This window comes from Gopherus evgoodei, unplaced genomic scaffold (assembly GCF_007399415.2).
Source record: "Gopherus evgoodei ecotype Sinaloan lineage unplaced genomic scaffold, rGopEvg1_v1.p scaffold_43_arrow_ctg1, whole genome shotgun sequence".
Lineage (NCBI taxonomy): Eukaryota > Metazoa > Chordata > Testudines > Testudinidae > Gopherus > Gopherus evgoodei.
The window spans coordinates 213188-224378 of NW_022060064.1; the positions used below are offsets into that span (position 1 = coordinate 213188).

An 11191-nucleotide genomic window follows, 5' to 3' on the forward strand; every position below is an offset into this window, starting at 1 on the left:
TCGGGAGTGAGGGGCACTGGCAGCGCTGAGGGGGCAGGGCTGGGCTGGCAGGGGCTGCAGGTCAGGAGTGAGGGGCACCGGCAGGGCTGGGGGGGGCAGGGCTGGCTGGCAGGGGCTGCAGGTCGGGAGTGAGGGGCACCGCAGAGCTGGGGGGGCAGGGCTGGGTTGGCAGGGGCTGCAGGTCGGGAGTGAGGGGCACCAGCAGAGCTGGAGGGGGCAGGGCTGGGCTAGCAGGGGCTGCAGGTCGGGAGTGAGGGGCACCGGCAGGGCTGGGGGGGGGCAGGACCGGGCTAGCAGGGGCTGCAGGTCGGGAGTGAGGGGCACTGTCAGAGCTGGGGGGGGCAGGGCCGGGCTAGCAGGGGCTGCAGGTCGGGAGTGAGGGGCACTGTCAGAGCTGGGGGGGGGCAGGACCGGGCTAGCAGGGGCTGCAGGTCGGGAGTGAGGGGCACCGGCAGAGCTGGGGGGGGCAGGGCTGGGCTGGCAGGGGCTGCAGGTCGGGAGTGAGGGGCACTGGCAGAGCTGGGGGGGGGGCAGGACCGGGCTGGCAGGGGCTGCAGGTCGGGAGTGAGGGGCACTGGCAGAGCTGGGGGAGGGCAGGACCGGGCTAGCAGGGGCTGCAGGTCGGGAGTGAGGGGCACTGGCAGAGCTGGGGGGGCAGGACTGGGCTAGCAGGGGCTGCAGGTCGGGAGTGAGGGGCACTGTCAGAGCTGGTGGGGGGCAGGACCGGGCTAGCAGGGGCTGCAGGTCGGGAGTGAGGGGCACCGGCAGAGCTGGGGGGGGCAGGGCTGCGCTGGCAGGGGCTGCAGGTCGGGAGTGAGGGGCACCGGCAGAGCTGGGGGGGCAGGACTGGGCTAGCAGGGGCTGCAGGTCGGGAGTGAGGGGCACTGGCAGAGCTGGGGGGCAGGGCTGGGCTAGTAGGGGCTGCAGGTCGGGAGTGAGGGGCACCGGCAGAGCTGGAGTGGGAGGGGTGACAGGCAGCGGATCAGTTCAAAGCATCCTTGGAATCTGAGCAGGACAAATTCCTGCCCCCCCCCTTGCGCATGGGGCGGGGGGGGAGTGAGGGGGGAGTGGAATGAGCCAGGCAGCAAAGCCAGGACCCCCCCCCCCCGTTCCAGGACTCGCCTCCCCAGCTGCCCCTGGATGTGTGGGCGGGGGCGGCGCCGCGGCGAGGGGCCGGGCCGCCCGCGGGCGCTATAAAGTGCAGCGCGCAGCGCCCGCGCAGGGACCCCCCGGCCATGTCCGCTTCGCCGGCAGCCAGCGGGCGGCAGGAGCCCGGGGGGGCGCGGGGGGGCAGCCCGGTGCCGCCGCCCCCGTACGGCGCGGAGCTGGCGCTGGAGCCGGAGCCGGAGCCGGAGCCGGAGCTGCGCGGGGCGCTGGACTGTCTGGCCTGCGCCGTCCTGCTGAGCGCGCACAACCTGCTGGCGGCCGCGCTCTGCGCGCTGCTCTGCGCCCTGGTCTGCGCGGCCGCGCTGCTGCCCGCGGGCACCGCGCTGGGGCTGGGCTTCCTCTGCCACTCCAAGGTGAGAGCCCCGCCCGGACCGCCAGAGCCCCCTCGGGGCCCCCCCAGAGCCCCCCCCAGCCCCCCGTGACTCCCTTCCTCCCACAGCCCCCCAGAGCCCCCCCGTGCCCCCCACAGCCCCCCGTGACTCCCTTGCTCCCACAGCCCCCCCGTGACTCCCTTCCTCCCACAGCCCCCCAGAGCCCCCCCGTGCCTCCCTGCCTCCCACAGCCCCCCAGAGCCCCCCCGTGCCCCCCACAGCCCCCCCGTGACTTACTTCCTCCCACAGCCCCCCAGAGCCTCCCCGTGCCCCCCACAGCCCCCCGTGACTCCCTTCCTCCCACAGCCCCCCGTGCCCCCCACAGCCCCCCGTGACTCCCTTCCTCCCACAGCCCCCCAGAGCCCCCCAGTGCCCCCCACAGCCCCCCCGTGACTCCCTTCCTCCCACAGCCCCCCAGAGCCCCCCCGTGACTCCCTTCCTCCCACAGCCCCCCAGAGACTCCCCCACAGCCCCCCGTGACTCCCTTCCTCCCACAGCCCCCCAGAGACCCCCACAGCCCCCCCGTGACTCCCTTCCTCCCACAGCGCCCCAGAGACCCCCCACAGCCCCCCCGTGACTCCCTTCCTCCCACAGCCCCCCAGAGCCCCCCCGTGCCCCCCACGGCCCCCCCGTGACTCTCGTTCTCCCACAGCCCCCCAGAGCCCCCCCGTGCCCCCCACAGCCCTCCATGACTCCCTTCCTCCCACAGCCCCCCAGAGATCCCCACAGCCCCCCCGTGACTCCCTTCCTCCCACAGCCCCCCAGAAACCCCCCACAGCCCCCGTGACTCCTTTCCTCCCAGAGACCCCCCACAGCCCCCCATGACGCCTGAGTCCCCCACAACCCCCCTGATCCCCACTCTGTCCCCAGACCTCCCACAGCCTCTCAGAGGCTTCCTCGGTGCCCCCCACAGCCCCCCTCTGTGACCCCTCCCCTCTGTGTCCCCCCACCCCTCACAACCTCCCCAGAGCCTCCTGCCCCTCTTCCCCACCCCCACAACCCACCACAGAGCCACGCCTTTGACCCCCACCCCCAGCCCTCCAAGGTGAAACTCTCAGGGCCACCCACATAACAGGGCTGGGGGGGGCAGAGCTGGGGGGGCAGGGGGCTGCAGGTCGGGAGTGAGGGGCACCGGCAGAGCTGGGGGGAGGGGTGATATTGCTGCCCTTGGATTCCTGAGGGGGGGCTGGACCCCCCCCCCAGCCCCATGGAGCTGCTGGATGCTCTGGGTGGTCCCAGCCCAGGGCCCCAGCAGGAATGTTAAATTCCCAGCAGTCCCAGGAATGGGGGGGGGGTTGCACGATTGAAATGCAGGGGTGGGCCGGGGGGGGTGAGACAAGCAAGATTAACCCAGGAGTCCTGGCTCCCAGCCCCCCCAGTCCCCACTCCCACTAGCCCCCCCCCGCCCAGAGCCCAGGAGAGAACCCAGGAGTCCTGCCGTTCCCCTCCCCCTCCCCCTCCCCTCCTGACAGCTGACGAAGTGCAGACCTGAGGGGGGGGGTCTGGTTGTGGCCGATAACCCCGTGGGGTTGGGGCAGCCCGTCCTGGCGCAGCCAGCGCCTCCTGGTGCCGCCCCCCCCGCCCCCGGTGATCAGTCCTGACAAATGGGGGCAGGGGGCCTGGGATTTGGTGAGGGGAGCTTAGCTGGCGTGTGTGTGTTTGCACGTTGGCCCCTGTCCCTGCACACTGGTTGCACACACGTGTGGGGGATCTGTACGTGCACGTGCCTTTGCACATGTGATGCCCGGAGGGGTGTGTGCACGGGCCCCTGCCTGCTGATGCAGGCCTCTGCACATGTGCGTGCAAAGGGCACGCCTCACCTGCATACAATTGTGCAAGTGCTCTGTGTCCATGCGTGTGCAAGCCATGGTGGGAAGAGGGCACTGCTCTTTGCACGTTCGTGCATGCCTGTGCCAGCCCCTGGTGGCAGGTGTGCGTACACGACTGCCCGCTCTGAAACGTGCAAGGGCAGGTGCCGGCCCAGGCCTGGTTCGCACGCCTGTCGCACGCACGCTGACCCTCTCCCCTTTTCCCCCTCGCCCCACAGTTCCTGCACGCCCGGGTGGCCCCGTGCGAGGCCCATCTTCACGACGCTGGTGCCACGGCCCTGCTCGTGCTCGGCTTCACCCTGCTGCTGCCGCTCCTGGTGCTCGGCCTGGCGGCCTTCGTCCGGCTGGCCCGGCGCCTCCAGCTCGGCTACTGCCTGCTGCCCTACAGCCTGGCCGTCTACCGGAACCTGCCCGCCGGCCGCTACCACCAGGCCGCCTGGTGCTGCCCCCGGGCCCGTGCGCCCGCCCCCGCGGACAAGGTCTGGGTGTGAGGGGGGCCCCTCCCCACAGGCGAGAGACATCGGGGGGCACCCCAATGGCAGCAACACCCCAAGGAGACTGGGGGGGCAGGGGAACGGCTGTTCGTTTGGGGTGAGCGACACCTGCTCGTTCTGCCGCTGGCTGCTTTGGGGGGGGGACAGGAATGTGTTGGGGGGCAGTGTTTGCGCCTGGGGTTTGGGGGGAGGGCTGTTAGGGGCGATCCAGGGAGGGCTGTGGGTCTGGACTGGGGGGCTGTGGGTCTCTGCGACTGGACCTGGTTTGGGGTGGATGTGCGGGGCTGTGGTTTAGGGGCAGGCTGGGTCTGAGCTGGATGGGGTAGGGAGCCTTGGGGGGCTGAGGGTGTGGGGCAGGCTAGGGTGGCTGTGGGGCTGGGATGGGGCCTTCAAACCAAGCAGCCATGGGGGGGGTGTCAATTTATTATCAATAAAAATCTTTTTCTATCCAGCAGGTTCATTCCTTTATCACCCCCCCCGCAATGTTTGTGTGTCACTCATGGGAGGGGGGCACACACCCCACCCTCAGGTCCAGCCATGGGGAAGGGCCGAGCTGGGGCGCTCCCCCCAGATCTGCAGTGGGTTCCCCCTCCGCGCTGCCCATGGGGGCAGGCAGGCTGGGGCCTGTGGAACTCCCCTCCACAGGATTTCTGCTGCCAAGTTCCCCAGGCACCTTGTTGGGCCGGGTGCTGCCCAGACCCCCTGCCCCCCACATGGCCGTTCTCTGACCCCCGCCTGCCCTTCTGCTCCGGGGCTGGCCTGGCTCCACGGCAAACAGCTGCCGGGGAAACACGACCAAGTTTTCCATGGTCGCAGGGAGCGACGGCAGGGCCCCGGCACGGGGGGCGGGGCGGGAACCACCCAGGGGGCAGGCCCCCTCCTGTCGCTCCCACACTAGGGGGGCAGGGGTCAGGCCTGAGCGCGGGGAACCTGCCAGCAGGGAGAAGGGACTGGGGTGAGATGGGACCGGGAGGGGGGGTTTCCCCTGTCCTACGTGGGGAGGGGGAGGGAAGTGATGGGTGCCCAAAGCAACAGAAAATCAGTGACAGAGCCGGGGAGAGAACCCAGGAGTCCTGGCTCCAACCCCCCCCGGCTCTAACCCACCAGCCCCCCCTCCCCTCCCAGAGCTGGGGAGAGAACCCAGGTGTCCTGGCTCCCAGCCCCCCCTGCTCTAACCCACCAGCCCCCACTCGCCTCCCAGAGCCGGGGAGAGAACCCAGGAGTCCTGGCTCCCAGCCCCGCCTGCTCTGACCCACCAGCCCCCACTCCCCTCCCAGAGCCAGGGGAGAGAACCCAGGAGTCCTGGCTCCCAGCCCCCCTGCTCTAACCCACCAGCCCCCACTCCCCTCCCAGAGCCGGGGAGAGAACCCAGGAGTCCTGGCTCCCAGCCCCCCCTGCTCTAACCGCCAGCCCCCGCTCCCCTCCCAGAGCCAGGGAGAGAACCCAGGAGTCCTGGCTCCCAGCCCCCGCACAACATGTTTTCGAGCAGGCCCGCTGACAGGGGGTCCGGTGCCCCCCCCGGGCAGGGCCAGGAGCCAGGGCCGCGCGCTGGCGTCACCGCCGGGAACATGGGAAGCAGCCGGGGATAAGATAAGCGGCTCCCCCGGGTCGCATCCTGCAGCAGGGGAAGGGCAGGGCGGGGGCACACAGCGGCCCATTGTTCGGCGCTGATGGGAACAGCAGGTGCTGGGCTGGGGGCCAGGCCCGGCCCGAGGCCACGGAGACGGGGAGCCAGCAGCGGGGACCCCCCAGCCCGGCTGCAGGGGCAGCAATGGCCAGCAAGGGGTTAACGCTGCTATGGGGGGAGGGGGAGAAGGGGAAACAAATCAGGAGGGGCTGCAGGTCAGGAGTGAGGGGCACCGGCAGTGCGGGGGGGGGGACGGGCCGGGCCCGCAGAGGCTGCGGGTCGGGAGTGAGGGGCACCGGCAGAGCTGTGGGGGCAGGGCTGGGCTAGGAGGGGCTGCAGGTCGGGAGTGAGGGGCACTGGCAGGGATGGGGGGGGCAGGATCTGGCTAGCAGGGGCTGTGGGTCGGGAGTGAGGGGCACCGGCAGGGCTGGGGGGGCAGAGGGCTGTGGGTCGGGAGTGAGGGGCACCGGCAGGGCTGGGGGGGCAGAGGGCTGCGGGTCGGGAGTGAGGGGCACCGGCAGGGCTGGGGGGACAGGGGGTTGGGAGTGAGGGGCACTGGCAGACCTGGGGGAGCAGGGGGCTGTGGGTCGGGAGTGAGGGGCACCGGCAGGGCTGGGGGGACAGGGGGCTGGGGGTCGGGAGTGAGGGGCACCGGCAGGGCTGGGGGGGGCAGGGGCTGCGGGTGGGGAGTGAGGGGCACCGGCAGGGCTGGGGGGCCAGGGGGCTGGGGGTCGGGAGTGAGGGGCACCGGCAGGGCTGGGGGGGGCAGGGGGCTGGGGGTCGGGAGTGAGGGGCACCGGCAGGGCTGGGGGGGGCAGGGGCTGCGGGTGGGGAGTGAGGGGCACCGGCAGGGCTGGGGGGGGCAGGGGCTGCGGGTGGGGAGTGAGGCGCACCGGCAGGGCTGGGGGGCCAGGGGGCTGTGGGTCGGGAGTGAGGGGCACCGGCAGAGCTGGGGAGCCAGGGGGCTGTGGGTCGGGAGTGAGGGGCACCGGCAGGGCTGGGGGGCCAGGGGGCTGTGGGTCGGGAGTGAGGGGCACCGGCAGGGCTGGGGGGCCAGGGGGCTGTGGGTCGGGAGTGAGGGGCACCGGCAGGGCTGGGGGGCCAGGGGGCTGTGGGTCAGGAGTGAGGGGCGGAACGAAGGAACCGGCTCGTTTCCGGCCGGGACGCCGAGACCCGCGTGGCACAAAGGAGGTCGCCGGCGGCTGCTGTGGGTTCCCCAGGAATTTAATGTGCAGAGCGGGGCCCACACGCCAGCCCCGGTGCCCGGCTGCGCCCCCCCGGCAGGTCAGCGGGCGCGGGGGGGTGGGGGGGCAGGTCTCTCCGCCGGGCGCCTCTCACAGGTACTGGGGGCTGCCCAGGTTCTCCAGCTCCACCTCGATGGAGACGATGTGGTGCCCGGGCACCATGGCCAGGCCCAGCACGCGCGGCTCACTGGCCGCCAAGGAGTCTGGGGAGGAGACGGGGGGGTCAGACAGTGTCTCCCTGTGCGGCCGCTACTGCCCCCGCCCCCTGCTCCAACCACTAGTCCCCACTCCCCTCCCAGAGCCAGGGAGAGAACCCAGGAGTCCTGGCTCCCAGCCCCCCTGCTCTGACCACTAGCCCCCACTCCCCTCCCAGAGCCGGGGAGAGAACCCAGGAGTCCTGGCTCCCAGGCCCCACTGCTCTAACCACCAGCCCCCACTCCCCTCCCAGAGCCGGGGAGAGAACCCAGGAGTCCTGGCTCCCACCCCCCTGCTCTAACTCTCCAGACCCCACTCCCCTCCCAGAGCCGGGGAGAGAACCCAGGAGTCCTGGCTCCCAGCCCCCTGCTCTGACCACTAGCCCCCACTCCCCTCCCAGAGCCGGGGAGAGAACCCAGGAGTCCTGGCTCCCACCCCCCTGCTCTAACCACCAGCCCCCACTCCCCTCCCAGAGCCGGGGAGAGAACCCAGGAGTCCTGGCTCCCACCCCACTGCTCTAACCCACCAGCCCCCACTCCCCTCCCAGAGCCGGGGAGGGAACCCAGGAGTCCTGGCTCCCAGCGCCCCCTGCTCTAACCACCAGCCCCCACTCCCCTCCCAGAGCCGGGGAGAGAACCCAGGAGTCCTGGCTCCCAGCCCCCCTGCTCTGACCCACCAGCCCCCACTCCCCTCCCAGAGCCGGGGAGAGAACCCAGGAGTCCTGGCTCCCAGCCCCCCCGCTCTAACCAGCAGCCCCCACTCCCCTCCCAGAGCCGGGGAGAGAACCCAGGAGTCCTGGCTCCCGGCCCCCCTGCTCCGTCCCAGCAGGCCCCTCCCCCCCCGCGGGGACCCAGGCGTCCGGCGCACCGCTGGCTTTGAGGAACTCCTGCGCGGAGCCCAGGATGACGTTGCAGTCGCGGTCGGTGCAGAGGAAGCAGCCGACGAGCGTCCGTCCGTCCGTCATGCGGATCCGCATGTTGCGGTTCAGCAGCGTCTCCAGCTTGTGGCGGGCGCGGGCGTAGGGGGGGTCGGGCGCCTCCCCGTCTGAGTCCTGGGGGGAGAGGGGAGGTGAGCGCCGCCGGCCCCAGAGACCCTGAAACGTCCCGGGACCCCGCGCCCCCCGCCTGGCCGTGCACCCTCCCCAGCACCGAGTGACCTCCCAGCACCCACTGACCTCCCAGTGCCCCGACCCTCCCTGCACCCCCAGCACCCACTGACCTCCCAGCACCCCCAGCACCCACTGACCTCCCAGTACCCCAACCCTCCCTGCACCCCCAGCACCCACTGACCTCCCAGTACCCCGACCCTCCCTGCACCCCCAGCACCCACTGACCTCCCAGCACCCCGACCCTCCCTGCACCCCCAGCACCCACTGACCTCCCAGCACCCACTGACCTCCCAGTGCCCAGACCCTCCCTGCACCCCCAGCACCCACTGACCTCCCAGCACCCACTGACCTCCCAGTGCCCCGACCCTCCTTGCACCCCCAGCACCCACTGACCTCCCAGTGCCCCGACCCTCCCTGCACCCCCAGCACCCACTGACCTCCCAGCGCCCACTGACCTCCCAGCACCCCCAGCACCCACTGACCTCCCAGCACCCTGACCCTCCCTGCACCCCCAGCACCCACTGACCTCCCAGCATCCTGACCCTCCCTGCACCCCCAGCACCCACTGACCTCCCAGCACCCTGACCCTCCCTGCACCCCCAGCACCCACTGACCTCCCAGCGCCCTGACCCTCCCTGCACCCCCAGCACCCACTGACCTCCCAGCACCCACTGACCTCCCAGCGCCCTGACCCTCCCTGCACCCCCAGCACCCACTGACCTCCCAGCACCCACTGACCTCCCCTGCACCCCCAGCACCCACTGACCTCCCAGCACCCACTGACCTCCCCGCACCCCCAGCACCCACTGACCTCCCAGCACCCACTGACCTCCCAGTGCCACGACCCTTCCTGCACCCCCAGCACCCACTGACCTCCCAGTGCCCCGACCCTCCCTGCACCCCCAGTACCCACTGACCTCCCAGCACCCACCGACCTCCCAGTGCCCCGACCCTCCCTGCACCCCCAGCACCCACTGACCTCCCAGTGCCCCGACCCTCCCTGCACCCCCAGCACCCACTGACCTCCCAGCACCCTGACCCTCCCTGCACCCCCAGCACCCACTGACCTCCCAGCACCCACTGACCTCCCAGTGCCCCGACCCTCCCTGCACCCCCAGCACCCACTGACCTCCCAGCACCCACTGACCTCCCAGTACCCTGACCCTCCCTGCACCCCCAGCACCCACTGACCTCCCAGCACCCACTGACCTCCCAGTGCCCTGACCCTCCCCGCACCCCCAGCACCCACTGACCTCCCAGCACCCACAGACCTCCCAGTGCCCCGACCCTCCCTGCACCCCCAGTACCCACTGACCTCCCAGCACCCACTGACCTCCCAGTGCCCCGACCCTCCCTGCACCCCCAGCACCCACTGAACTCCCAGCACCCACTGACCTCCCAGTGCCCCGACCCTCCCTGCACCCCCAGCACCCACTGACCTCCCAGTACCCACTGACCTCCCAGCACCCCGACCCTCCCTGCACCCCCAGCACCCACTGACCTCCCAGCACCCACTGACCTCCCAGTGCCCCCAGCACCCACTGACCTCCCAGCACCCACTGACCTCCCTGCACCCCCAGCACCCACTGACCTCCCAGTGCCCCGACCCTCCCTGCACCCCCAGTACCCACTGACCTCCCAGCACCCACTGACCTCCCAGTGCCCCGACCCTCCCTGCACCCCCAGCACCCTGACCTCCCAGTGCCCCGACCCTCCCTGCACCCCCAGCACCCACTGACCTCCCAGCACCCACTGACCTCCCCGCACCCACTGACCTCCCAGTACCCTGACCCTCCCTGCACCCCCAGCACCCACTGACCTCCCAGCACCCACTGACCTCCCAGTACCCTGACCCTCCCTGCACCCCCAGCACCCACTGACCTCCCAGCACCCACTGACCTCCCAGTGCCCTGACCCTCCCCGCACCCCCAGCACCCACTGACCTCCCAGCACCCACTGACCTCCCTGCACCCCCTGACCCTCCCCGCACCCCCAGCACCCACTGACCTCCCAGCACCCACTGACCTCCCAGTGCCCCGACCCTCCCCGCACCCCCAGCACCGACCGACCTCCCAGCACCCACTGACCTCCCAGCACCCCCAGCACCCACTGACCTCCCAGCACCCCCAGCACCCACTGACCTGCCAGCACCCACTGACCTCCCCGCACCCACTGACCTCCCAGTACCCTGACCCTCCCTGCACCCCCAGCACCCACTGACCTCCCAGTACCCTGACCCTCCCTGCACCCCCAGCACCCACTGACCTCCCAGCACCCACTGACCTCCCAGTGCCCTGACCTTCCCCGCACCCCCAGCACCCACTGACCTCCCAGTGCCCCGACCCTCCCCGCACCCCCAGCACCGACCGACCTCCCCGCACCCCCAGTACCCACTGACCTCCCAGCACCCACTGACCTCCCAGTGCCCCGACCCTCCCTGCACCTGATAGACCAGGGACCTACTAACCTCCACCCAGCAGCCTGCAGCCCCAGAGCCCGACTGACCCCCATGAACCAGCCCCCAGCCTGGCCCAGCCTTAGCCCCTTCCTCACCTCCATCACACTTAGCTCCGCCCCTCACCCGGCCCCGCCCCCTCTGCCCTCCCGGCCCCGCCCCTCACCCGGCCCCGCTGCCCTCCCGGCCCCGCCCCTTCTGCCCTCCCAGCTCCGCCTCCTCAACCCCAGCCCCGCCCCTCTGCCCTCGAGGCCCCGCCCCTCACCTAGCCCCGCCCCCTCTGCCCTCCCGGCCCTGCCCCTCACCCGGCCCCGCCCCCTGTGCCCTCCCGGCCCCGCCCCCTCTGCCCTTCCAGCCCAGCCCCTCACCCAGCCCCGCCCCCTGTGCCCTCCCGGCCCCGCCCCCTCTGCCCACCGGGCCCCACCCCTCACCCAGCCCCGCCCCCTGTGCCCTCCCGGCCCCGCCCCCTCATACCCACTGGGCCCCGCCCCTCACCCGGCCCCGCCCCCTCTGCCCTCCCGGCCCCGCCCCCTCTGCCCTCCCGGCCCCGCCCCTCACCCAGCCCCGCCCCCTCTGCCCTCCCGGCCCCGCCCGTCACCCAGCCCCGCCCCCTCTGCCCTCCCGGCCCCGCCCCCTCTGCCCTCCCGGCCCCGCCCGTCACCCAGCCCCGCCCCCTCTGCCCTCCCGGCCCCGCCCCTCAC

At 72.1% G+C, this 11191-nt stretch overlaps 2 protein-coding genes across 2 annotated transcripts; one reads left to right on the top strand and one right to left on the bottom strand.

Moving 5' to 3' along the window:
- The first annotated feature begins 1235 nt into the window (after positions 1-1235).
- Positions 1236-4033, top strand: TMEM88 (transmembrane protein 88). Its single transcript, XM_030546256.1, has 2 exons — positions 1236-1520; positions 3586-4033. The coding sequence occupies exons 1-2, from the start codon at positions 1236-1238 to the stop codon at positions 3856-3858; spliced, it is 558 nt and encodes a 185-aa protein (XP_030402116.1). The 3' UTR covers positions 3859-4033.
- A 2658-nt stretch (positions 4034-6691) lies between these two features.
- On the bottom strand, positions 6692-10633 carry NAA38 (N(alpha)-acetyltransferase 38, NatC auxiliary subunit). Its single transcript, XM_030546287.1, has 3 exons — positions 10589-10633; positions 7795-7978; positions 6692-6935 (listed from the first exon to the last, which is right to left on the bottom strand). The coding sequence occupies exons 1-3, from the start codon at positions 10592-10594 to the stop codon at positions 6823-6825; spliced, it is 303 nt and encodes a 100-aa protein (XP_030402147.1). The 5' UTR covers positions 10595-10633; the 3' UTR covers positions 6692-6822.
- Between the last annotated feature and the right edge of the window lie 558 nt (positions 10634-11191).